The sequence below is a fragment of the Nicotiana tabacum genome, chromosome 5 (assembly GCF_000715075.1).
Source record: "Nicotiana tabacum cultivar K326 chromosome 5, ASM71507v2, whole genome shotgun sequence".
NCBI lineage: Eukaryota > Viridiplantae > Streptophyta > Magnoliopsida > Solanales > Solanaceae > Nicotiana > Nicotiana tabacum.
Window position 1 is genome coordinate 94,945,519 of NC_134084.1, and position 25,223 is coordinate 94,970,741.

Here is a 25,223-nt window from a genome sequence, read left to right on the forward strand (position 1 = left end):
TATTATGTCAACTCCAGCTATTGTAGTTTTTTGTAGTTGAATTTGTAGATAATTTATAGAAAATATTTAACAATGTGTTTTGTTGCTTTTATATTCATTTGTTGAAAGTAAACAGTACTTGATCTTCAATATTTTAGTATATAACTCCTTTCTTACTGATTTATAATGTAGTTACTCTGTAAATTCCAGTTAATGTAATTTGTTTTGTAGTTTTATTGTAGATAAATTGCAAATAAATATTAACTACTATGTAAATGATGCTAGAGATAGTAAAAAAGTGGTAGATTATATATATAGAAACCATTCATAAACATATCACTCTATGAAAGTATTATCTCAATATAGAAAAATCATATCTAACTACATTATGATCTTAAAAAACATCAACAATTACACATCAAATTCTATTATCCTGAACTCACCAACAATTTTTATGAAATATTCTGTTAACTACATAAAATTTTATTTCTTTTTGGGTGCATTCTTGCAAGATCTTTTGTTATGCCCTTCTCCTCCGTAGTTGCCATATAAAACCTTGTACTTCTTTGAATTTATTTCATCATATATCTTTCTTTTTGAGGTCTTCCTGGCTGCCTTTTCCCTCCTGTAGGTGGATTTACTACTTCTTCAGATATATGTTATGGCACATTCCATTTTCTTTCATCAGGCAGGGGATTTACTGTATTTCATAAGTACGCAAGAGGTTCTCCTTGTGTAATAAGGACAATAATATTGTTCAAAAGACTCATCCCTGCATCTTAAAGCAGTCAAAGCATGTGGAATAGGAAGTTCATCAAGCTGGAATTGCCCACAACTACATCTCTTGTTTTCAAGACAAACAATATAGCGCCTCACACCATCTAGTATTGTATGGATGTAGTCTGTTGAAGCCCTCACCTACAATTACATTACAAACAAAAAACAATTCATATACGGTTAAATACAAAATATCTACAAATTATCTACATTGTCATGTATAAATTAATTTAATGCAATAAATTATCAGATCTTACTCTAAGCTTGTGCGATAATGTTCTGTTGTCATCCAACTCTTTGTTGAATTTAATCCCAAGGTATGTGAATGTACCCTTTGCTTTCAATAACCTTTCCTTCGTCCAACGTTCAAGAAGAGTCCTCACATACTCTAATAGTTCTACTATCGGCATCTCTCTTACATATTTTGTACAGCATTCAACGACTCTGCAATGTTTGATGTCATAATCCAAGTTCTGTTCACCTTAGCATGTACTCGAGACCATCTATGATAGCCAATATCGTATAAGTATGCTTTAACACGCGGGTCAATCTCTTCAATCTTTGACATCCTTTCATTAAATTCATCAAGCGTGAATGACTGTGCCGTGGCAAAGTACAATTCGCTTAATTTTAGATGTCCCTTCTTGAACTTTGCCCTTATATTTGTCCAAATATGCCACATGCAAGAATAATGTGGCATGCCGGGATAAACAATAGATGTTGCCTTCAAGATACTCTCATTCCGATCCGAAACAACACACATATTTGGTCTTTCACCATATGCGTGTTTGAATGGCTCATAAAACCACTTCCATGATGCGTCATTTTCTGAATCAACAACAACATATACCAATAGTAATATGGTACCTACATTATGAGGCAAAAAGCAAGTAATTGGCTGCAGGAAATATGCAGAAGAAGACATGTACATATAAACTATAACTTTCTACAATATATTTACAAAAAATCTACAAGTACTACAAAAAACAGACAAGCTACAATATTTCTACAATAAAACTTCAATACCTGCTGCATCCATTGTACTAGATGTTAGCGTTATTCCCCTGTATGCTGACTTTAAGAAGGTCCCATAAACTACTACAACTAGCCTACAATATTTCCAACAACTGATTGACGTACAAATCGCAACAAATACATACAAGAAGCAGTCATCGTCCGTCTTCTTTAATTTAACTACAGACCCCCGATAAGTCTTCTCCAGAATAGACAAATAACTAGGCAATTTGCTGTAGGAGTCAGCAGGATGACCTCTCAAAAACTGTAAAGCCTTTTCCTTTGCACTCCAAGCATACATGTAGGTTAGATTCACGCCGTGTTCAAACAACATGTCAGTTTGTATGTCTTTTGGTGTGTAAATTGTCTTAGGATCAAAATATTTTGGAATAACCATGCTACCAACTACCATGACAGTAGGTTTGCGTTGTATTAATGTATTGTCCATTAAGGTGCATGTGTGCTAGCGGTTGAAATTTCTTACCTTGAACATTGCAGAATCATTTATGCTAGTTGCCTTGAAGTGCCATGTACAGTTTTCACCAACACATAACAGCCAGTAGCTACAAAATAAATACAATTTAAACATCTCTTGTATTATAGTAGCCATTTCCCCACAACTACATCTCTTGTATTATAGTAGCCTTTGTTTTTTTTTCTTATCCTGTATTGTAGTTCAAATGGAAACATTCTGTTGGTTTTATATTCACTTGTTGAGTGTTTACAGTACTTGATCTTAATTATTTTAGCATATAAATCCTTTCCAACTGAATTTTTATATAGTTATTCTGTCAACACAAAAATATGTAGTTATTTTGTTGTTTTTCTGTAGATAAAGTGTAATAATCAGTAACTAAATATTTTTTTGCTTTTACATTCAATTTGTTGAATGTAAACAGTACCTGATCTACATTATTTTTAGCATATAACTTCTTTCTAGATGAATTATAATATAGTTATTATGTAAGCTCATGCTATTGTAGTTTTTTTGTTATTGAATTTGTAGATAATTTGTAGAAAATATTTAACAATGTGTTTTGTTGTTTTTATATTCATTTGTTGAATGTAAATGTCACGACCCCGGTTCGACCTCTATGAACCATCATGACGACACCTAGTCCTACGACTAGGTAAACCTAAATTGTGGAAGATAAACCAAGTTGCGGAAGTAAAACAATTTAAAACAGAATTTAAAATAATAAAACAATGTTTAAAAGTGCCGCTCGGCATACACAACATTTAACTCTCAGAAACCAATACATATCTCCATGATCCGGAAACCCATGAATCACTGTCACGACCCTAAACCCTGACCCGGTCGTGATGGCGCCTCTCGTGAAGACAAGGCCAACCAACTATTCCCAATTCGATGTTAAACAGTTAAACAACAGGAAAACAGTCTAAAACGTGATTTAATAATACTAAGTAGCAGATAATACCATAAATATGAGGAAGAAACAACCCAACACACCCTGATACCGGGGTGTCACTAGTCATGAGCATCTATAAATCCTACTACCAATCCGATAATTCTATATACTATTACAATTTTTTGATCAGAAATAGAAATGATAAAGAGGGAGAAACACGGGTCTGCGGACGTCAAGCAACTACCTCGTAAACTCTGAATGTCCGCCGGGAGCTCTTAACTCGCACTGGCAGGATCAGCAATGCCTGAATCTGTACAAAGGGGTACAGGGAGTAAAGTGAGTACTCTAACTTAGTGAGTAACAAGTGTAAATAAAGACTGAAAGCAAGAAATCACGTAAGGCACAAAACATTCTATAATGAAGCAGTAAAACCATTTAAAATCAGTAAATCAGTGAAAGATAGGTAAAACCCTTTAACTCAAATGTAGTTTCATGAAAAGCCTTTTTCAATAATTAAGTAGGTAATTGAGAGTCAATTATAAAAAGTAAACACATAAAGGCTCGCCCCTCGGGCACAGTATCAACAAATTCGTCCCTCGGGCAACATCTTAGAATAGTACCAACCCCTCAGGTAATCACATAAAACAATACCAGCCCCTCGGACTCAATCTCACATCACAATGGGTACCCGCACTCACTAGGGGTGTACAGACTCCTGGAGGGGCCCCTTACGGCCCAAGCGCAATATCAAGCCACCTTGTGGCATCATCACTAGGCCCTCGGCCTCATACAATCAAGCCACCTCGTGGCGTACATATCTCAGGCCCTCAGCCTCATAATCAGTATGAAATGTTTCCTCAAAACATAGGCCCTCGGCCTTACTCAGTCAAAATCCTCACAAGCCACTTGGGCAATAGTAAAACAGTGTTTCTCAGCCCAAACATCATTTAAAATATCATTTAAGTATTAAAACTGAATAAACTTGGCTGAGTATGAAAAACGTAGAAAATAACATGACTGAGTTCAAGTATAAAGTCAAAACAGTGAGGTAATACCAGTAAAATGCCCTGAAGGGTTCAAATAGTTGGCACGAAGCCCAAATATGGCATTCAATCCAATTAATGATGATAGCAAATATATTTCAGTCAAATATGCGGTAAAACCATTACTCGGGACGGACCAAGTCACAATCTCCAATTGTGCACGATCCCACGCTCGTCATCAAGCGTGTGCCTCACCTCACTATAACACTACGATGTGCAGTCTGGGGTTTCAAACCCTCAGAACATCATTTACAATCATTACTCACCTCGAACCGGTCAAATCTCTAGCTCGCGACGCCTTTACCCCTCGAATCGGCCTCCACTCGTGTCAAATCTATCCATAATCAGAACGAGGACGTCAAAATAGGATAAGGGAATGCAGCCCAAGCAAAAATAATCAAAATACTACACAAATCCCGCAATTACCAAAACCCGACCCCGGGCCCACGTCTCAGAATTTAATAATTTTTATATCAATAGGTTCCTTATCTCCTCACGAGTTCATACATATCAAAAGTTCTAAAATCCGACCATAAATGCTCCTTCAAATCCTCAATTAAAGGCCTAAGTTTCCAAGCCCTAGATTCCCCAATTTTCACCCTAAATTTCCATGATTTCTAGCTCTAATCCGTGTAATAATAGCATAGGAACGAGTTTTAGGTCCAAATTCCTTACCTCAATGAAGTTCCCTTGAAATCCCTCTTTCAAATCGTCCAAAAAGCTTCAAAGCCGAGATAAAAATGGTAAAATAGCTCAAATTTCGCGAAGGTCACAATTTATAATTTCTGCCTAGACATTTTTGCATTTGCGGCCCAATACCCACTTCTACGGTACCGCATTTGCGGTCAATCATCCGCTTCTGCGGTTCTTGACTTAAAAAGGCCCAATCCGCATTTGCGATCAACTCTCCGCACCTGCACCTTCGCAGGTGCGGTCACACTACCGCATCTGCGGTTCCTGACGATTCCTCCATAATCTGCTTCTGCGACTCCTCTTCCACACGTGCGGCGTCGCACCTGCGGTCCCCAATCTGCAGGTGCGGGAATACCAGAAGTAGTTGAGATTCTGCAACTTCACAAGTCTGAAACCTTTCCGTTAACCATCCGTAATCACCCCGAGGCCCCTTTGACCTCAACCAAAAGCACAAACATAACCTAATACCTTATTCAAACTTGTTCCAATCATCAAAACACCTCAAACAACATCAAATCATCCAAAACACATCGGATTCAAGCCAAACTTTCTAAAATCTTCCGAATTCTGCTTTTGATCAAAAATTCAACCGAACCACGTCCGAATGACCTAGAAATTTGCACACACATCCCAAATGACACAATAGAACTACTGAAACTCTCGGAATTCCATTCTGACCCATATATCAAAACCTCGCCTACCAACCGAAAATCGTCAAAATATCAACTTCGCCAATTCAAGCCTAAATCTACTCTGAACCTCCAAAACTCATTCCAATCACGCTCCTAAGTCACAAATCACATCCCAAAAACAGAACCCTCGGAACTCAAATCCGAGCCTCTAACACATAAGTCAACATCCGGTTGACTTTTCCAACTTAAACTCACTCTAAAGAGACTAAGTGTCTCAAACATTACCAAATCCTTTCTGAACTCGATTTGACCAACCCAATATCACAAAACACGGATAAACAAAGCATAAAAAATAGGGAAAACAGAGCGGTAACTCTTGAGATGATTCGGGTCGTCACAATCACAAGCTAAGGATCACTACATAGTACTCTAACTCCAGAATATCTAACAAGGAAAATAAATACAAAAGGAAAAATATTTAAAATCTAGAATAGAAAGGCACTCCTCGATCTGCGGATGCGGCAGATATACCTCGAAGTTGCTGAAGCAGTCACCTCGCCTCAAAGGTGATAGGACTAAGTCACAGTACCTGGATTTGCATATGAAAAACATGCGCAAAAGAGGCATGAGTAGACCACAACGGTACTCAGTAAGTGCCAAGCCTAACCTCGGCCGGGTAATGACGAGGAAGGTCAGGGCCCTACTGAGGTTAAATAAAATATAAAGTTTGACATTGTAGAACAGAACATTATAAATAAATACAGCGGTAAAAGTAACACATGATATAAAAAAGGCAACAACAATTATTACAGAGATAAGGCAAAACACGGAAAGAAATGCGACTTAGCACCAAAATAACAACCGAGGATCTCCCAGGATACCACCATGTAGTCCCATATGTACATATCCAATGGATTTCCCGGGATCCCATCCCGTTGTCCAACTCATAGTGCGCGGGGATCTACTGGAATCCCGTTCCGTAGTCCCAAATGTAAATACCCAGTACTGGGGGAATCTACAAGGGTGCATTCTTGTAGTTCCATATAACTGTGCAAGGGGATCTACCAGAATCCCACATCCGTAGTCCCAAAATAAACAGACAAGGGGAGCTACCGGAATCCCACATCCATAATCCCTAAATAAATACACAGCAGCAACAGGAAAATATACAAAAATGGCAAAAATTCATATTAAGGCAACAAGTGATTCTAGCCTAGCATGCTGCACAGAATTCAGGTAAGGCGGTTTAAGCAAGTAAAGCAATTAAGTCACTTAGACATGCTTCCCTAAGCTAACAACAGACTTAATAGTGCAGGTAATAGAAATGGGAAAGGAAACATACTAGTAATTACTCAAAGAAAACCGGATTTCCAACAATTAGCACAAGTACGCACTCATCACCTCACGTACAAGGCATTTCAATTACCAAATATACCAAATCCTAAGGGGAAGGTCCCCCACACAAGGTTAGACAAGCCACTTACCTCGAACCGACTCAAAAATCAACCCGAAACCACACTCTTGCCACGAATACTCGACTCCAAATGGCCCAAATCTATTCAATTCGATTGCATAATATAAATAACACTTCAATTAACTGATTCTACAAAGAAATGCTAAGCTAATATGCGAAATTAGGTAAAATGACAAAAATGCCCCTGAGGCCCACATCTCGGAATCGGGTAAAATTTATATTTTCAGAATCCTCACGCTCTCACAAGTTCATGCATACCAAAATTATCCAAATCCAAGGTCAAATTTCCAATCAAAAGTCAAATTCAAGGTCTAAGAACTTTCTTCCAATTTTCCCCAATTTTCATCTCCAATCCAAAATTAAGTGATGAAACTAACTATAGATTGATGGAATAAGAGTAGAAAGGGTTAAAGAATTGTTACCCAATGATCTCCTCTTCAATTTCCTCCCAAAATCGCCCTCTCTCGAACTCCAAGTCGAATTTCCAACTTTTGAAACTAAACCCTCGAAATTTCATATTTCTGTCCAGCTATTTTCACATCTGCGGTCAAATAATCGCATATGCGATACTGCTTCTATGGTTGGAGAACCGCTTTTATGATTCTCACTTAAAAGCCCAATCTCGCACCTACGACCTCAATTTCCGCATCTGCGTGACCGCAGATGCGGTTCCTTATGCCGCTTCTGCGGTTCCTGGCCCCCTTCCTTATTTCCTCTTTTCCGACCACTGAGCCGCTTCTGCGACACCGCACCTGCGGGACCCAAATTGCAGGTGCGGTTATGACAGATAACAGCTGAAGCTGCAAACTTCAAACTCCAAAAATCTTTCTGTCAACCATTTGAAATCAAACCGAGGCCCCGGGACCTCATCAAACATGCCAACCAATCCTAAAACATCATTCAAACTTGTTCCAACCTTCGGAACGCTCAAAACAACAATCACAACACCTATTTTTCATCGGATTCAAGCCTAAGAATTCCAAAAACTCTAAAAATACGTTTTCGATCAAAAGGTCTATCAAACCTTGTCCGAATGACCTGAAATTTTGCACCCATATCACATTCAACACTACAAAGCTATTCCAACTTCCGGAATTCCATTCCGACCCTCAGATCAAAATCTCACTACCGAACCGGAAACTTCAAAATTCGACCTCTCGGTATTTCAATCCTAAATTAGTTGTGGACCTCCAAAACACAATCCGAACACGTCCCTAAGATCAAAATCACCCAATAGAGCTAATGGAACCATCGATTTTCCATTCCGATGCCTTCTTCACACTGTTCCGACTACGGTTAAATTTGCAAAACTAAGGCTCTCATTTAGGGACTAAGTGTCCCAAAATTCTCCGAAACTCAAAACCGAACATCCCGACAAATCAAAATAGCAGAAATAAACTTTGGGGAAAGCAGTTAATAGGGGATTGGGGCGTTAATTCTTAAGGCGACCGGTCGGGTCGTCACAATAAACAGTACTTGATCTACAATATTTTAGTATATAACTCGTTTCCTACTGATTTATAATGTAGTTACTCTGTAAATTCCAGTTAATGCAATTTTTTGTAGTTGTATTGTAGATATATTACAAAAAAATATTAACAACTATGTAAAAGATGCTAGAGATAGTAAAAAAAGTGGTAGATTATATATATAGAAACCATTCATAAACAAATCACTCTATGAAAGTATTATCTCAATACAGAAAAATCCTATCTAACTACATTATGATCTTAAAAAACATCAACAATTACACATCAAATTCTGTTATCCTGAACTCACCAACAATTTTTATGAAATATTCTGTTAACTACAAAAAAATTTATTTCTTTTTGGGTGCATTCTTATCTTTTGTTAAGCCCTTCTCCTCCGCAGTTGCCACATGAAACCTTGTACTTCTTTGAATTTATTTTATCATATTTTTTGTATTTTTCTTTTTGAGGTCTTCCTGGATGCCTTTTCCCTCATATAGGTGGATTTACTACTTCTTCAGATATATGTTGTGGCACATTCCATTTTCTCTCATCAGGCAGGGGATTTACTGGTATTTCATAAGTACGCAAGAGGTTCTCCCTTGTGTAATAAGGAGAACAATATTGTTCAAAAGACCCATCCCTGTGTCTTAAAGCAGCCAAAGCATATGGACAAGGAAGTTTATCAAGCTGGAATTGCCCACAACTACATCTCTTATTTTCAAGACAAATAATATAGCGCCTCACACCATCTAGTACTCTATATATGTAGTCTGTTGAAGCCCTCACCTACAATTGCATTACAAACAAAAAAACAATTCATATACGGTTAAATACACAATATCTACAAATTATCTACATTGTCCTGTATAAATTAATTTAATTCAATAAATGATCAGATCTTACTCTAAGCTTGTGCGACAATGTTCTGTTGTCATCCAACTCTTTGTTGAATTTAAACCCAAGGTATGTGAATGTACCCTTTGCTTTCAATAACTTTTCCTTCGTCCAACGTTCAAGAAGAGTCCTCATATACTCTAATAGTTCTACTATCGACAGCTCTCTTGCATATTTTGTTAAAGTATTCAATGACTCTGCAATGTTTGATTTCATAGTCCAAGTTCTATTCACTGTAGCATGTACTCAAGACTATCTATGATAGCCAATATCGTATAAGTATGCTTTAAAACGTGGTGTTAATCTCTTCAATCTTTGACATCCTTTTATTAAATTCATCAAGCGTGTATGACCGTGTCGTGACAAAGTACAATTCGCTTAACTTTAGATGTCCCTTCTTGAACATTGCCCTTATATTTGTCCAAATATGCCACATGCAAGAATAATGTGGCATGCCGGGATAAATAATAGATGTTGCCTTCAAGGTACTCTCATTCCGATCCGAGACAACATACATATTTGGTCTTTCACCATGTGCATGTTTGAATTGCTCAAAAAACCACTTCCATGATGCGTCATTTTTTGAATCAACAACAGCATATGCCAATGGTAATATGACACCTACATTATGAGGAAAAAAACAATTAATTGGCTGCAGGAAAGTACAGAAGAAGACATATACATACAAACTACAACTTTGCTACAATATATCTACAATAAATCTACAAGTACTACAAAAAATAGACAAGCTATAATATTTCTACAATAAAACTTCAATACCTACTGCATCCATTGTACAAGTTGTTAGCATTATTCCCCTATATGCTGACTTTAAGAAGGTCCCATCAACTACTACAACTAGCCTACAATATTTCCAACTACTGATTGGCGTACAAATCACAACAAATACATACAAGAAGCAGTCATCGTCCGTCTTCTTCAATTTAACTACAGACCCCAGATAAGTCTTCTCTAAAATATACAAATAACTAGGCAATTTACTGTAGGAGTCAGTAGGATGACCTCTCAAAAACTGTAAAGCCTTTTCCTTTGCTCTCCAAGCTTTCATGTAGGTTAGATTCATGCCGTGTTCAGACATCATGTCAGTTTGTATGTCTTTTGGTGTGTAAATTGTCTTAGGATCAGAATATTTTGGAATAACCATGCTACCAACTACCATGGAAGTAGGTTTGCATTGTATAAATGCATTGTCCATTAAAGAGCATGTGTGCTAGCTGTTGAAATTTCGGACCTTGAACATTACAGAATCATTTATGCTAGTTGCCTTGAAGTGCCATGTACAGTTTTCACCAACGCATAACAGCCAGTAGCTACAAAATAAATATAATTTAAACACTGGTTTGAAATGTAGATTTTAAAAGAAAATAGTTGTTTTAGCTTAAACGATCACATTATATAATTTATATACAACATAACTACAATTCATCTACAATACTGATAAACATTATCACAAGGAAAAACTGAAGAAGTAAAAAATTACAAATAAACTACAAAATTAAAAAATAATGATCTTTGACCATTCATATGTTCATACCTTCTAGCACTAGATCTTTTAACCCTGAATTGAAACTTGTGCATGACAGAATAATGCTTCATTGCAGTTGCAATTGTTTGCTTGTCTTGGTATACTTGTCCTACTTCAATAAAACTTAGTGTACTATATGTTATTATTATACTTTCATATTCCTCTATAACGGGAGATGTTGGCATATCAAGTAACTTTAGTGTTCCAGACGAACCTGCATGAAAATAAAGATAAATACTGTTATGAACAGTTTGTAGAAATTTTGTAGATAATTTGTATAAACATTGAAATTTTGTATTTCATATTAATTTTTCAAATGATATGTAGTTTAATTGTAGAATAAATATAGAAATTTTGTAGATATTGTGAAAATCCATACTGATAGATATATTTACTATGACATGTAGTTTATTTGTAGATAAAATGTAGATAAAGTGTAGGACATTGATATACAACCAGAATTTGATAGAAAATGTAACATCATAAACCTGCAACTGTGTTCTCATTGGTGATACTCAATTCCATATTGATATTGCGAATAGTTATACATAGCAGATATGATCCTAAGTTTTTGTTTTCCTTTTTTGTCTCCATATATACACGAACACCCATATCGTTCCTAATTTCCATTGGAGGACAATGCTCGTTGACAATGTATTTGATTTCTATAATTTTTTCGGATGTATCGATCAATAATTGTTGTGCTATTATAGAAATTAATAGACTATAACTCGCATCCTCATCCACTACAATGTCATCGACCTGAAATTCTCTAAATCTCCCATAGCTATCCCAGTTCCCATTCAGTTGTAGCATAATTGGAATTTTGAACATAATTGCGTTTGTTGCAGAAGAATTGTAGAAGATTTAGCCGTTTTTGATTTGTGAGACCAGAAAAAGTGTTGAACACGGTGTATCGCAAAAATAGAGTCGCTAAATTTTGATTCGAAACAATCGATAATTATTAATGCGTGATTTGCGTTGTAAAATATCTGGAAGAATATTTAATTTCCCAATATTAGCGTGCCTAAATAAAGAAGCCTATAGCTACAATGATTCTTTATTTAATGAATTGTCTATATCGAACACCCACCTCGACTCTGAATCACACTCAAAACCACTCTGTCTCCATAACTCCCACTCTCTATTTCGATCTTCTTCTTTTGGGACGGGAGTAAATAATACACTGATTTTCTTATCTGAACCTTTTGCACAAGCAGAATATGAATGGCAGTCAGTGCAAAGACCAAGGCCAGGTTGTTTCTATGGACGAAGACGGAGGCAGAGGCGGCAAACCATCAGCAAGGTTATTGGTTACCAGAAAAGGACTCTGTTTCTGAGGTTGATTATGTCAAACTGAAGAATAACTATCATGCTAGTAAATATCATGTTTTAAAAAAACGGACATCACTAGAAAGTTATGCAAATGATTACATAGAAAAAAAAATCAATCTCCTAGTACTTTGCCATTTTTTGTTTGTTTGTGTGCTCCTCTGTATATGTGTTTGTGTGTAGCTTTTTCTTTGTGTGTAAAGTTCAAGACCTCCAAATGAGAGTGATGGCTTCAACTACCGTTTTTTTTTGTTTCGTCTAGCCTTCTTCGGATTTAGGAATTTAGGCATTATGGGTATGAGCTCAATATTTTGAGCTATCCGAAATTGAGCCTTTTCAATTAAGACCAAATAAAATTGGCCTCAAATTTCATACTCTTTCTTCTAAAACAAGACCAAAAATACTACACCATTTACTAATTAATCCTACTTAAGTAAAATAACTATTAAAATAAAACTAACAGTTAAAGCAAACCTATTTTTCTGGCATTTTTCAAATATCATACTAAAAGATAAAAAATGGAAAAATCATTGTAAAATTAAAATAATATTCTTGAAAACAAAGTGGAACTATTTTTTGTATTTTTGAATTTTATGTAAGGTAGATAAATTAGAAGTAACTAGATAAAATATTAATTATCTAAATAAAATAACATATTTTTTGTGATAAAATAAAGTAAAAGAGTCAACACTATTTAGAATAGCGATACTAAACATAAACTAAATATTTTACGCTAAAATACGTAAAATATTGAGGAGGATAAAAAATTACATGTCTACAGGCTAAAGTCCTGTTGGGTTCTTTCACTTGGTTTGCAGTCGCAGATGAAATTCTGCGGTCCACACTTTCTTCTGCGGACCGCATTTCTTTGATTCTGCGGCCTTTATTGCATTGTAATTCAGAACACTTCTTTTTGAGTTGGATTTCATCATGGGAGACCAAACTTTCAATATTCCTGCAATTTGCATATTTTCATTAGTTTTAGGGATATAAATCAATACTTTCGGACTAAAACAAAAGCAAAAAGGTGCTATTTAGTAGTCAAAATCCTCACCTATCATCCGGCGAGGAGTTTTGTGGCCGGAATGATACTTCTGGTGAGCTTGGCTTGCTCCAATACTCTCCATTGGATGATATTGGCCGAACTTCCTGGGTCTACCAAAACATGTTTAATTTTAAAATCTAAGACATTTAAAGAGATTACTAGTGCGTCATTGTGCGGAAGCAATAGTCCATCTACGTCTTCCTCCGTGAAAGTAATGTCGTCCTCAGCGACTTCCCAGATTCTCTTACTGTGGGTCACCGACATTTTCATCTTTTTTGCCTCCGAAAATGTTACAACAATAATCTAGTTACCTCCAAAAATCATGTTGATCGTCAAATGTGGGGGATCATCTCCTGCTTTTGAAGGTTCTGCAATATCACAATTGCAGTCGTAGTTGTTTTTAGCCCCGTCCTTAAAAATTCTCTAAGATGACCATTTTTCAGCAATGTCGCCACCTCCTCATGCAGATATCGACAGTCCCATGTCCAGTGACCATTGGTTCCATGGTATACACACCATAAATTAGGATCCCTTTGGTTGGGATCGGACCTCATTGGCTTCAGGAACCATGCTTCTTTAATGTTCCTCATAGCTGACACCATCTCCTCTATGCTGACAATGAAGTTGTATTCAGAAAGCCTAGGGTAGGACGAATCTCGAGAACCTGATATCTCCTTGTCCTACAATGACCTATTATTCCAGCCACGATCAGTTCTCCTATCGGTAGCGAATTTATCCGCCGACCGAAAACCTTTGTCGCGTCCTTTGACCCGCTTATAGGGCAAAAATCGACCCCTTGACTATGTCGAATCATCCTTCAAATTCTCTTTATTCTTCTCCTGATCTCGGTCTTTGGTTGACACCGGAAAATTGAGCTGGTCATCTTCAAATCTAATCTTTGACTTGTACCGATTGTGAATATCCACCCATGTTGTTGCTTGGCATTCAAGCAAACTTTATTTCAACATCCGATAAGAATCCGAACTTCTTGGATTCAACCCTTTAGTAAATGCTTCTGTGGCCCATTCGTCTGATATGGCTGGGAGCAACATTCTTTCTTTCTGGAATCGGGTCACAAACTCTCGCAACAATTCGAACTCTCCTTGTGCAATACTGAATATATAGGCCTTTCAAGCCTGTACCTTTTAGGCCCCGATATGGGCCTTAATCAAATAGTCCGCGAGCATCTCAAAAGAATTTATAGAATGATCGGGAAAGAGTGAGTACCATGTAAAGTCCCCCTTCGTGAGGGTTTTCCTAAATTTCATCAATAAAAATGACTCAATCTCATGCGGATCCAAATCGTTTCCCTTCACCGCCATTGTATAGGTGGTCATAGGCTCCTGAGGATCTAAAGTCCTATCATACTTCGGCACGTCTGTATTTTTGAACCGCTTCAGGATCAACTCTGGTGTCACACTCGGTTTGAATGACAGTTACGTGTACCTCTTTGAATTAGATCCTTTCAATATTGGTGGTGCGCCCAGAATTTGATCCATTCTGGCATTTATTACCCTCATAAAATACATTAGTTCAGTTTTAAATAGATCATTCGCATTGTTGTTACCAGATCCGCTACCGTTTCCCCCGATCCTGTCAAAGCTGACCTCACCCCTCAGGGTATTGTTATCGACCCTATACGTTATTTGATTTATGGGAGCATCGGGAGGAACTAGACCTCGTCTATTCGCGTTGTTGGAATCACCCGACAATGCTTACCTTAATTCTGTCATTACTTGATCTTGCTGTGAGAGATGGCCCATGATGGCCGTCTGTTGCTCCCTCATGATCCTTACTGTTTCAACGACGTGCTCGTCTTCAGCATCATCAGGAGTCATCTCTCGAACATGTCATGGATATTGCCCACCGTGAAACAGCGTGGCCTCATCCCCCTCGTTGCGGGTATCGCTGTTGGAATCTCTATGCTAAGGTTGATTTCCTAGGGCCTCAATGTTGTGTGCGATTTTGACATTGGTATCTGCCATTTTTAATGATTTTTGCTAAGAACAAAGAATCAACCAAATTAGTAATAGATACAGGGATCAATTCAATTACACAATTGTTTATGCTCCATAACGAGCACCAAACTATTTGCCTGTAAAACTGATATTTACCCGTAAAATGATATAGTTAAAGTTATACGTTGTTTATAGACAAGTGAATCGATTGATCCTAAAATGATAAATGAATTAGACAAAATATAAAACTTAGTCTTGAAATTGAGATAAAACAACAGATATTTTGGTCCCAAAGTAGAGCTTACAGAGGCAATAAGAACAATGTAAATAGACAAAAAAGTAAAAGGTTATTGAGTTTTTGATAGAATATAGTGCATGATTGTCAGAAAATTCGTCCTTCTACAATGATGGTAGAGCTCACTATTTATAGATGCACCTAGGGAACAAGGTCCTACGATCAAGCCCCTCTTAAATGACAATTATGAGGGCCATTAAAGAATGTGTAATGGTAGGCAGTGAATGCCATATTCTCTGTAACAGACCATGCACTTAATGCTATAGAATATTCTTTATTGAATGTTATCGGGTGACAAGCATTTGTTTTGCCTTTATGAATGTCATTCTCTCCGGTAACAAACGAGATCGTTATCTTCGGTCCTGACTATCTTCTGTCTTCGGTTCCATGTGTCGCTTTCTCATGCGATCATTAAATATGAATGTATTTTACCCCATACAACTATTTTAAGGGTCATTTGGTTAGAGCCTAGTGTTGGGATCGCAAATAACAAAGTGTCATGCGGAAGTTAACAAAACAAATCTTGGTGACGATATATCAGACAAGAAAGAAAATATACTAAAGATATATCTTATATTAATATGATTTTGTCAAGTAACCTACATAAATCTACTAATATTTGAAAAAAGTTAGGAAAGAATAAATTTTTCACGTAAACAAGACTCTCTTATAATGAATATATTGTGGATATTATTGCTGTTGTGAAGGATGAATTCTCAATTTATAAAGGTCCACAACAGTTTCCTACGAGTAAGGACTTTGTTAAATATGAAAAGACCTATATTTTCATTTCTAGAAAAAGTAAACTGGTAAACTCTTTTCCCTTCTTTCAAACAAAGGTAAAATCCAATATGGTAAGAAAATTATGGCAGAACCCTAATAATTATCCCTTTTTGGCCTGATTTTTTTCTTGACAAACTTGATTCGCCTTCTTCATATAATTCATCATTGTTGCTTGGCATGGTTAAAAGTTAGTTGGGTTGGAAAACTGGAGCCATGTGCATTAAAAGTGAACATGGATTAAAAATATTAGAGCCCTGCATTAAAAGTGAGCATAATTAAAAATAAGAGCACATGCGTTAAAAGTAAGCATGAGCTAAAAATTGGAGCCCATGCGTTAAAAGTAAGCACGGGTTGAAAGTGGAGCTTATGCGTTAGAAGTAAGCATGAGGTGAAAATTGGAGCCCATAAGCATGAGTTAAAAATAATTTTTGTTTTAAAGATAGCAACAGATAGATTGAAAATATATGATTGAAAGTGTGTCCATATATAGTACTCAGACTGTTTATCTTTTCTTTTTTTCTTTTTTTCTTTTTTTGCCTTGAACCAGTATCCAACCTAGCTCGTTGAACCATCTCTGATACCACTTGTAGAGATTGAAAATAACAAGATGTCATCAATGATGGAGCCAAATTTTTTATCAAGGGGTGTCAAAATATAAAAATATAGATACACCGACAATTTTAGGGGAGTCAACGTATAGTAAATATACAAAAACGGAAAAATTTATCGAGCATTACAATATAATTTTTCGGTGAAGGGGTTTTGATGCCTTGGTTGAATGTGGCTCCGCCATTAGGCGTCATGCAAAGCTAACAAAGAAAATCTTGGTAACGATTAATCAGATAAAAAAATATACTAAAAACATATTATATTAATATGATTTAGTTAGGTGACCTACATAAATCTACTTATAATATTTATAAATAAAAAAACTTATGAGGGAATAAATTTTTTCCTTAAATAGGACTTTCTTAATGATTATATTGTGGATGTTATTGATGTTGTGCGAAGGAGGTCAAATTTTCAATTTACAGAGCTCCACCACCTTTTTCTACAAGTAAGGCTGTTAAATATGGAAAGTGTTTTGATTTGAAATCGGAGAAATCTAAATCCTGTTAGATTTTGTCAATAAAATGAATGTCAAAGATAATTTCAGCGAAGTAAAAGATTACTGCACTTCCACGTTATACGTTTCCGAAGCCATAATCATTTTTGCTTTTATACCTTTAAATGTCAAATTTAAACATCGGCTACAGAAAATGGACATCAAATGTTTTATTTAATGTTATGACTTTGTAGATGAGGATCTACTTTTAAACAGGCCAACATAGGCATCTTTGTCAATGAGTTTGCGATTTACTGAGCGAAATCTTTGATTTTATATGGAAGATTTATAATCTTTGATTGTTAGTCGATGGACGACGCCAGACAGAGTCATATATCAAATAAGAATGCCATGCATGTAAACAAAGGAGTAACTTTTACAGAAAGAGAGGATGAAAAATACACTGCCGAAAATTATACTAGATCCCTAATTGGAGACAAATTATGGTAACACTTTCTTAAGAAGTACTAGATCGTGTCAAATGCAAATGGGCAATTAAAAGGAGCATGTATTAAAAAGCCCATTATTCCAAGTAAATCATCGACTTTTAATTTTATGTATTTTAATCACTTAGATTAGCCTAATAAGGGAAAAAGAGTACAACGCGTATTAACTCCCCCTGATGAGAGCATCAATTCATATCCTTGAGCCTTCGCAACCCAATCTTGTGCACTAACTTCTTGAAGGTTGATGTTGGCAGAGATTTCATGAATAAAATAGCCATATTAACTCTAATGAATATGTTGCACCTTGAAATTCCTCACTATCACATTAACATGCTTATAGTTATAGCAAGATACAAATGTGCATAAATTCCACTTAGGATGTAGCACTTCGTGACCAAGAATTCTATATGCTTTAAGCAATTTAAATTCTTTGAGGATTGTCATATAAATATAGTCAAATAAGCCATTTAAATAGACTTTGAATGCATATCAACTTTTCATGTCATGCTAGACATACAAGATAAATAAAAGTGATTGCATACACCATTTACTTTATACTTTCAAATATTTGAACTACATATTCAAAACTACATGTCTTTCATATGAAACCAATTTTATTTGAATTGTGTCTCTTCTATTTGGCCAATATTTTTTTGCCTGTATTCGATAGACTTGAGGTCCTCATCTATACTTAGCGCTATGATAGATGCCGTCTACGAACATTTTTTATCAGTTCCAATATTTTTTCATATAAACAGAACATAGAGATCTCTTCATTCATATATTCAGGTACCTGAATCTTTCTTGAGATTTTATGAAGTGTTATGTCATGTGATTTTCTAGATCACTTGCCTCCTTATTATGATCATTTTGATCATTTGCTCATCTTCTTTATCAAGAATTTTATTTGAAATCGATTTGTCTATACGTTTTAACCGTACTATAGACTTGGTCCTTCTAGGACTTATTTAGCATTTGCAGTGAGAATATAGTTACTTTCTTTGGGTCAACAAATGCATCTAGCATGCTTTGCAATATATTTGTAACACCCTATATATTCGGACTAGGCGTGGATGTGTTAAATGAGTATTAATTAGATATTTTAGACATATGAAGTCCTATCAGAATGAGTATGGGTGAAAATAGTTGTTTCAAAATCAAGATGGAAAGTGAGGTGCATAAGATTCGACAAAATCGACTAAGTTGGAGAAGGTCCGTCTTCCAGCAAGGATTAGTGAAAATGTGTAAGGAATTTGGAAAAATTCAAAGCATGATTTTAGGCCCTTGAAATAGCTTTCTAATGATATATTGTGGAGCCCAAACGGAGCTCTGTGCAAAATATTATGCTCGTTTTATAGAACAGTGCACAACCGCGCTGCCCGGACCGCGGTCGTGAGGCAGTGTTCCTGCTATTTACCGCGGTCGGGCCATGGTCAGATCTGCAGGGGCGCGGTGGCGGGCTTGGGAAATCATTTTTTTTGCCCTATTTCATCCCCCACAGCCTCAAAACATAAAACAATTCCTCTAGAAAAGAAAGCTCTAAAAAACCTAGCTCCTTAAGGGTCCCTGTATGTCACGACCCGGATTTCCCATCCTCGGGAGTCGTGATGGAGCCTACTAATTGCCGCGCCCCCTTTTTCTCACGAAATTGGGTTTATGACATTTGGGAGGACAACTCGTTCCCTTTTTGGGAATTGGGTTTGAATTGAAGAGTCGCCACCTAATAATTAAAGTGCATTGACACTAGGAAGGAATTGATCTAGAAAACCAGAGATTGGGTAAGGGCTAAAAATTATCCCGAGGAGAAGGTGTTAGGTACCCCTCAGGATCCACTAGTGTGGTTCCCGCCCATGCTACAATTGTGACTTTAAGTACAAATAACAAGTAAGCAAATAAAGGTTCCAAATATGAGGGGTTGACACATTATGGCTGCAAATAAATTAAAGTTTGAAGAAACAAAGAAAGCTGAAAATTTGAGGAAATAGTTTGAAAATTCTGAAAAGTAATAAAATATACAAGTAAAGGAAAGGGAGTCATAGGTTTACAAATAATATAGATCACATCAATGCAATACCCGGTAATCACTCCTCAGAAGAGGGGTTACACGTGGTATTAGCGCACCGATCATCATATCCATATCTACCCTTTCCCACCCCGTTATGGTATTAAAATGCGGAATAGTTTCGTTACTTATTACATGCTCTTACCCATCCCAATCCTATCAGTCCCGGAGGCATTTGGTACTACTAGCCCTAAAGGGAAGGGAGATTGGGATTTTATAGTTTAAAGGACAAAATCTAGGGCGACAAACAAAACACATAGAGTAGATATGGGAAAACACATAACATTTAAAGGCTCAAACAAGCCTCCTCAACTTAAAGACAGATTGTTTATCATGTATTGCATGTACTGGTTATGGTCTGAATTAAACTTAAAAAAACGTTAAAGCAGGCTGATTTATCACATATTTTCAGATAAGAAGTTCGAATTAGGCCCGCCCGCTGGTTGTAATTATCAAAGACTGGTGCATTTATAACCTTTACCCTAAAGCTTGCCTAGGTGAAACCTATAGGCATGATATCTATGCATAACAGAAATATACTGATTTTAAAGAAATGGACTTATTAATTGCAGGAACATAAGTTCTGCAAATATTAAGCAACGTTACTACTGTTTTTTTAGACTTATAAGCGATATAGACGATTCAGATTTGGTTGATTACTCCTATAGGCAAGCTTTCTAAGCGTTATTGATTTTAAAAAAACGTTTATAGTCGAAATAAAAATGCAGGAGTCCTATAGGCATGGTATCTAAAATACTGTTTATTATTAAAATCTGTGAACATGTTTGCCTAGTGATAGATGCATATGCAGAATTCAAAAAGTCCTATAGACAGGTTATCTATATGATATGCAGCATTATGAAATGTAGAACCTATAGACATGTTTTCTAGATAATACAGAAATGCATAAATTTATAGACATGGTTTCTATATGAAAATGCAGGACCTGTAAACATGATTTCTATATGAAAATGCAGAACCTATAAACAAGATTTATATATGAAAATGCAGAATTGAAAGCAGGACATGATTGCAGAAGTATAATAAATACCTACGAACATGATATCTACCCCTTTTGCATGCATGATTTACCCTCCCCTTTTCAGTAAAACCCCATAAGTTATTACAAATTATTACAGCCCAGAATGAATAAGAAAAGCAAATTACATCTGAAATTAAAGTACAACCAAGGGGAGCCTAATTCAGACTCCAGGTCTGAAATATGAAATGAACCAACTCCAAAGATCAAATATCCAAAGCCTTTCTATTACTTGTGATGTGTCAGAGCTCCCTAAGAGTCTTAAATGGACTCCGGGCAGTGCTCACACCCAAGTATATTGCAGAATATTAGTCATAGTGCAGTGTAGAAGGGCCAACCCTCAAATGTCCAAGTTTAGAGGGAACTCAAGGTCCCAAATCAAGGCTCATAGGAGGGGGAAAAACTTAGAATCTAAGTGAGAGTGTAAGTGCAGAGAGGAGATTTTGGGGAAAGCCAAGACAAGCTAGTGGTCATACCTAGCAATCGGAGTGCCGACACACCCCAACCAGCCTGTTAGCCACATTGTTTGGGAGTTAGGATCCCCCAAGGGATCAAGTCCAAATATGAGCAACAACTTGGATGTTTCCATATTCTGAACTTCAACTCAAACACATAGAAGGGGACATGGGTGCAGGGATTCACAGTAGAAACATATGCTAATTAACATTAAACATAGGCAGTAAAGTAGACAGGGGTGTAGAAGCTGTAAAATAAACACATTGGGATGAGGCTGAAAATCAAACAAGAACATACCAGTTTCAGGGAAACAGGAAAAGAAAGCAGTAGTCTTGTGAAGCCAAAGTTCAAGCAAATAGTCAGAATGCTATGATTAGAGAACTATGATACATGAGTAGTATAAAAGTGTTAAATTGAGAGTGTGTTAATGTGCAGAAGGGTCGTTCCCCTTTTTATAGTATAGAAGGCAAGCAGAATAAGGTAGAAGAATGATTTGAAAATCAATTACAAAAATTTTCCTTTGATTAAGGGATTCTAATTTCAAACGTAAAAATAATTAAGGAAAGAGATTGATCAAAACCTTTCCAAAGCAGTACAAGAAGGGTAAATACACAGAAATTTATTTAAGGAAAAAGTCTGATAGCACACGGTTTGCGCAAGTAAGGAAAGGAATCAGTTAACAGCCAAGAAATCAAAATTGAAGGCTTTGTACGAATGAACCAAGTCAGGAAAAGTGAGGAAAGGTTTTACTTAAGGAAAATCAGTAACAATCAATCAATCCTAAAAAAAGATTCTGAATCAATCATAAGTTGGAAAGCCTTTTGAAGAAAGGTTCAACACACATATAAATGCATACAGACATGCTTAAATAAGAAAGAACTGTCATGCCTTTGTAAAATCAGTAGAAAGAAAAGGTTCAACATTGTATGAAAACAAAGATATCCAAACTCATTCATAGTTTTAAAACTAGTCTGAAAGAGCTAAGGTGTCTTTGAAATAAAGCCCTAGTTCGAACAAACTAGAAAACATAAAGGAGAGGGTAAGCAAGTTAAGTCGAGACATGTGTAGAGGTTTCAGAAGAGAATTGAAGCTTCTAACATGCTTCTTTCAGAACTCATGAGAGAACATGATAACAAAGTAACATGCAAACAGTAGCAGGATTCAGAGGATAAAATGAAAAATACTGATAAGAATAGTAGAGGAAACATGCTTAAGAGGCTCTTTTAGAAGAACTCAAACAAAGTTCAGTAGAAGAAAAGTAGTAAGCACACTTAAGAACGCGGTAGAAAAATACAGTAGAGAGATTCACAAAACATAATGGAAATACTGGTAGGAGTAGTAGAAGAAACATGCTTAAGGAGTTTTCTAAAAGGAACTTAAACAGGGCTCAGTAGAAGGCAAACAAAGAACTTTAAGAACTTAGTAGGAAAATACAGGAGAAGAACACAAAAACATCAGAAAATTATAGCAGAAAAGCACATATAGAAGAACACAGTAAGATAGTCATACAAGAGCATGGTAAAAGGAAGAATACAAGAACACAGTAGGAGCAAGTACACGTAAAGGAAAAGGAAAGTCAAAAAGCACTTAAACATTTTAGAAAACCCTAGATCGGAAAAGAAGGACCTTAAAAAAATAATTTTTGAAAGAAGAAATTGGGAAATGGTTTGAAAACTCAAGTAGAGCATAGATATATAACAGATCTAAGAAAAATCGGAGAAAACCTCGAAGGGTTAGGGTTTTAAAAGAACCCTAGAATGATAAAGGCTTTGAAAAGGTTTCCGATCTGAGTTGGAGAAGTCAGAAACATGCTCATAAGACCAGGATACGCCGGAGCAAAGCTGAAGATGGCTGTGAAACTTCGAGACGGCAAATATCTGAGTGAGAACCTTCGAGGTCAGACCCCGAATCTTCAAGTACCAAGTGTACAAGAGCAAAGGGAGGTGAGTTTAAGACTTCCATGACCTGAGAAACCATGGATTCCGGTGAGTTTAAGGTGGAAGATGGTGAGAGGGGGCTAGGGTTTGGGAAGGTTCGAGAGTGTTTAAGAGTTCAGAGGCGGCGGTTGGTGAGAAATGAAGTAGGGTTGGGAGGTGTTTGTACATTAAAAAGGAAAGGGGAAATCGTGGCCGTTGATCAAAATGATCAACGGCCTGGATCAAAAGGGAAGGCCGCGCGAGTTAAATTAGTTGGGTCAGGGGCGGGTTAAATTGGAATTGGGCCGGTCAATTGGGGATTTGAAATTGGGTTAATTGGGAGGTTGATTTGGGCTATAATTGAAATGAAATAGGGCTAGTGTTTAAATAGCCGCTTTTCCCCTTTTTATTTTATAAAAATATGTAAAATGATTTCTGAAACAAATTAAAGGTACTAAAATAATATATAAATATTAAGTTAAAAATATTGGAATCAATATTTGTAATTATAAAGGCAATTAAATCTTAAAGTAGGCTAAAATTGCAGTTATATGCAATTTAGTTTTAAAATGCTAAATAAATTTATAAAAAATGTGCAAAAAAATTATCTTAGCTATATTTTGGTATAAATGTGAGAATAAAATAAATTATTTACCAAAATAATGATTTTGGGAATAATTATTAGTTTTTGTACTGCTAAAATGGGCAATAAATTGATTTAAAAAATCTTTTAAAAATTAGGAAAAAATACTAAAATACTTGGGCATTCTTATATATGCATATATATGCTATTTTGAAAGTAGTTTGCATATGTAAAATGCATAGAGAAAAATTGGGTATCAACAGCTGCCCCTCTTTACCCGAGAAGGATGAAAGAGTTGTCGGGTAAAGATGTGATGGCCAATTTGACCGAACGAAATGGTTTGAAGAGGTTGACCGTGCTCTGGTTCCTGAGCTGCCCACATATCCATGGTCTTACAGGAATCAGGCCATATGTAGTTCAGGATTCGTCGGCGGAATATGCCGATGGAGATTTTCAAGAATGGACGAGATGTTCGGGTTGGGATGGATGGTTAAAGTCTAGTAGAGCTGTGGGAACTGGAGCGGGGTTGCTCCTGCTGAGACGGTTGTTGCTCGCCGGTTTACCTGCAAATAAGCAATACAAGTGTATATTGTGCGTAGATTTAAACATGATACAAGTTCCCATTGGACCATGAATGCAATCTTTGGACGGTTAGGATGACATCCTTGGACCATGATGTCCTGGGCCATGAAGCGAACAATAAAGGATTCGCGGGCCATGAAATGATGCTCTCGGGCTATAAGGATGATGCCTCCGAACCATGATGCCTTTGAATAATGATATGCAAAAGATTAAAAGGGATCCTTGGGCCATGGCATGGTGTTCTCGGGCTATGCAAATGGTGCCTATGAACGATGATGCCCTCGGATAATTTGACAATCTTTCAGCCCATGAGATGCAGTAGGGTGGAGATCTTTCAGCCATGCAAATGTAAATGAGGTGGTGATCTTTTAGCCATGCAAGAAGTAAATGAAGGTGGCGATCTTTCAGCCATGCAAGAAGTAAATGAGGGTGGAAAACTTTTAGCCATGCAAGAAGTAAATAAAAGTGGCGATCTTTCATCCATGCGAGATGGAGGTAAAGCTTAACCTCGGGAGGAAGAATGGCAGTCTTATGCAATGCAGGAAATGCAGATGGAGGTAGAGCTTAACCTCGGAAGGCAGAATGGTAGCCTTATACAATGCAGAGAATGCAGATGGAGGTAGAGCTTAACCTCGGAAGGCAGAATGGTAGCCTTATGCAATGCAGAGAATGCAGATGGAGACAAAGCTTAGTCTCGGAAGGCAGAATGGTAGCCTTATGCAATGCA

At 36.6% G+C, this 25,223-nt stretch overlaps 3 protein-coding genes across 3 annotated transcripts; all 3 read right to left on the reverse strand.

Annotated features, from left to right (window-relative positions):
* Nucleotides 1–663: 663 nt before the first annotated feature.
* On the reverse strand, nt 664–1,166 carry LOC107772101 (uncharacterized). Its single transcript, XM_016591588.2, has 2 exons — nt 1,014–1,166; nt 664–897 (listed from the first exon to the last, which is right to left on the reverse strand). Exons 1-2 carry the CDS (start codon nt 1,164–1,166, stop codon nt 664–666), a joined length of 387 nt encoding a protein of 128 aa, XP_016447074.2.
* A 5-nt stretch (nt 1,167–1,171) lies between these two features.
* Nucleotides 1,172–2,182, reverse strand: LOC142180861 (protein FAR1-RELATED SEQUENCE 5-like). The gene is made up of 3 exons (XM_075252960.1): nt 1,959–2,182; nt 1,783–1,865; nt 1,172–1,623 (listed from the first exon to the last, which is right to left on the reverse strand). The coding sequence occupies exons 1-3, from the start codon at nt 2,180–2,182 to the stop codon at nt 1,172–1,174; spliced, it is 759 nt and encodes a 252-aa protein (XP_075109061.1).
* Nucleotides 2,183–8,943: 6,761 nt separating this feature from the next.
* Nucleotides 8,944–10,564, reverse strand: LOC142180862 (uncharacterized). The gene is made up of 4 exons (XM_075252961.1): nt 10,129–10,564; nt 9,838–9,969; nt 9,358–9,545; nt 8,944–9,240 (listed from the first exon to the last, which is right to left on the reverse strand). Exons 1-4 carry the CDS (start codon nt 10,562–10,564, stop codon nt 8,944–8,946), a joined length of 1,053 nt encoding a protein of 350 aa, XP_075109062.1.
* Between the last annotated feature and the right edge of the window lie 14,659 nt (nt 10,565–25,223).

What these genes read in the sequence shown, in the direction of transcription:
- LOC142180861 (XM_075252960.1), bottom strand. Translation starts at nt 2,182, where the DNA reads ATGGTAGTTGGTAGCATGGTTATTCCAAAATATTTTGATCCTAAGACA. An exon ending in CTGGAGAAGACTTATCGGGG is followed by an intron (nt 1,866 to 1,958) that starts GTCTGTAGTTAA and finishes GAAATATTGTAG; the next exon opens with GCTAGTTGTAGTAGTTTATG. An exon ending in TAGTACAATGGATGCAGCAG is followed by an intron (nt 1,624 to 1,782) that starts GTATTGAAGTTT and finishes CTCATAATGTAG; the next exon opens with GTACCATATTACTATTGGTA.
- LOC107772101 (XM_016591588.2), bottom strand. Translation starts at nt 1,166, where the DNA reads ATGCCGATAGTAGAACTATTAGAGTATGTGAGGACTCTTCTTGAACGT. An exon ending in CATTATCGCACAAGCTTAGA is followed by an intron (nt 898 to 1,013) that starts GTAAGATCTGAT and finishes ATGTAATTGTAG; the next exon opens with GTGAGGGCTTCAACAGACTA.
- LOC142180862 (XM_075252961.1), bottom strand. Translation starts at nt 10,564, where the DNA reads ATGGACAATGCATTTATACAATGCAAACCTACTTCCATGGTAGTTGGT. An exon ending in TTGTACAATGGATGCAGTAG is followed by an intron (nt 9,970 to 10,128) that starts GTATTGAAGTTT and finishes CTCATAATGTAG; the next exon opens with GTGTCATATTACCATTGGCA. An exon ending in TGTCTCGGATCGGAATGAGA is followed by an intron (nt 9,546 to 9,837) that starts GTACCTTGAAGG and finishes CAAACATTGCAG; the next exon opens with AGTCATTGAATACTTTAACA.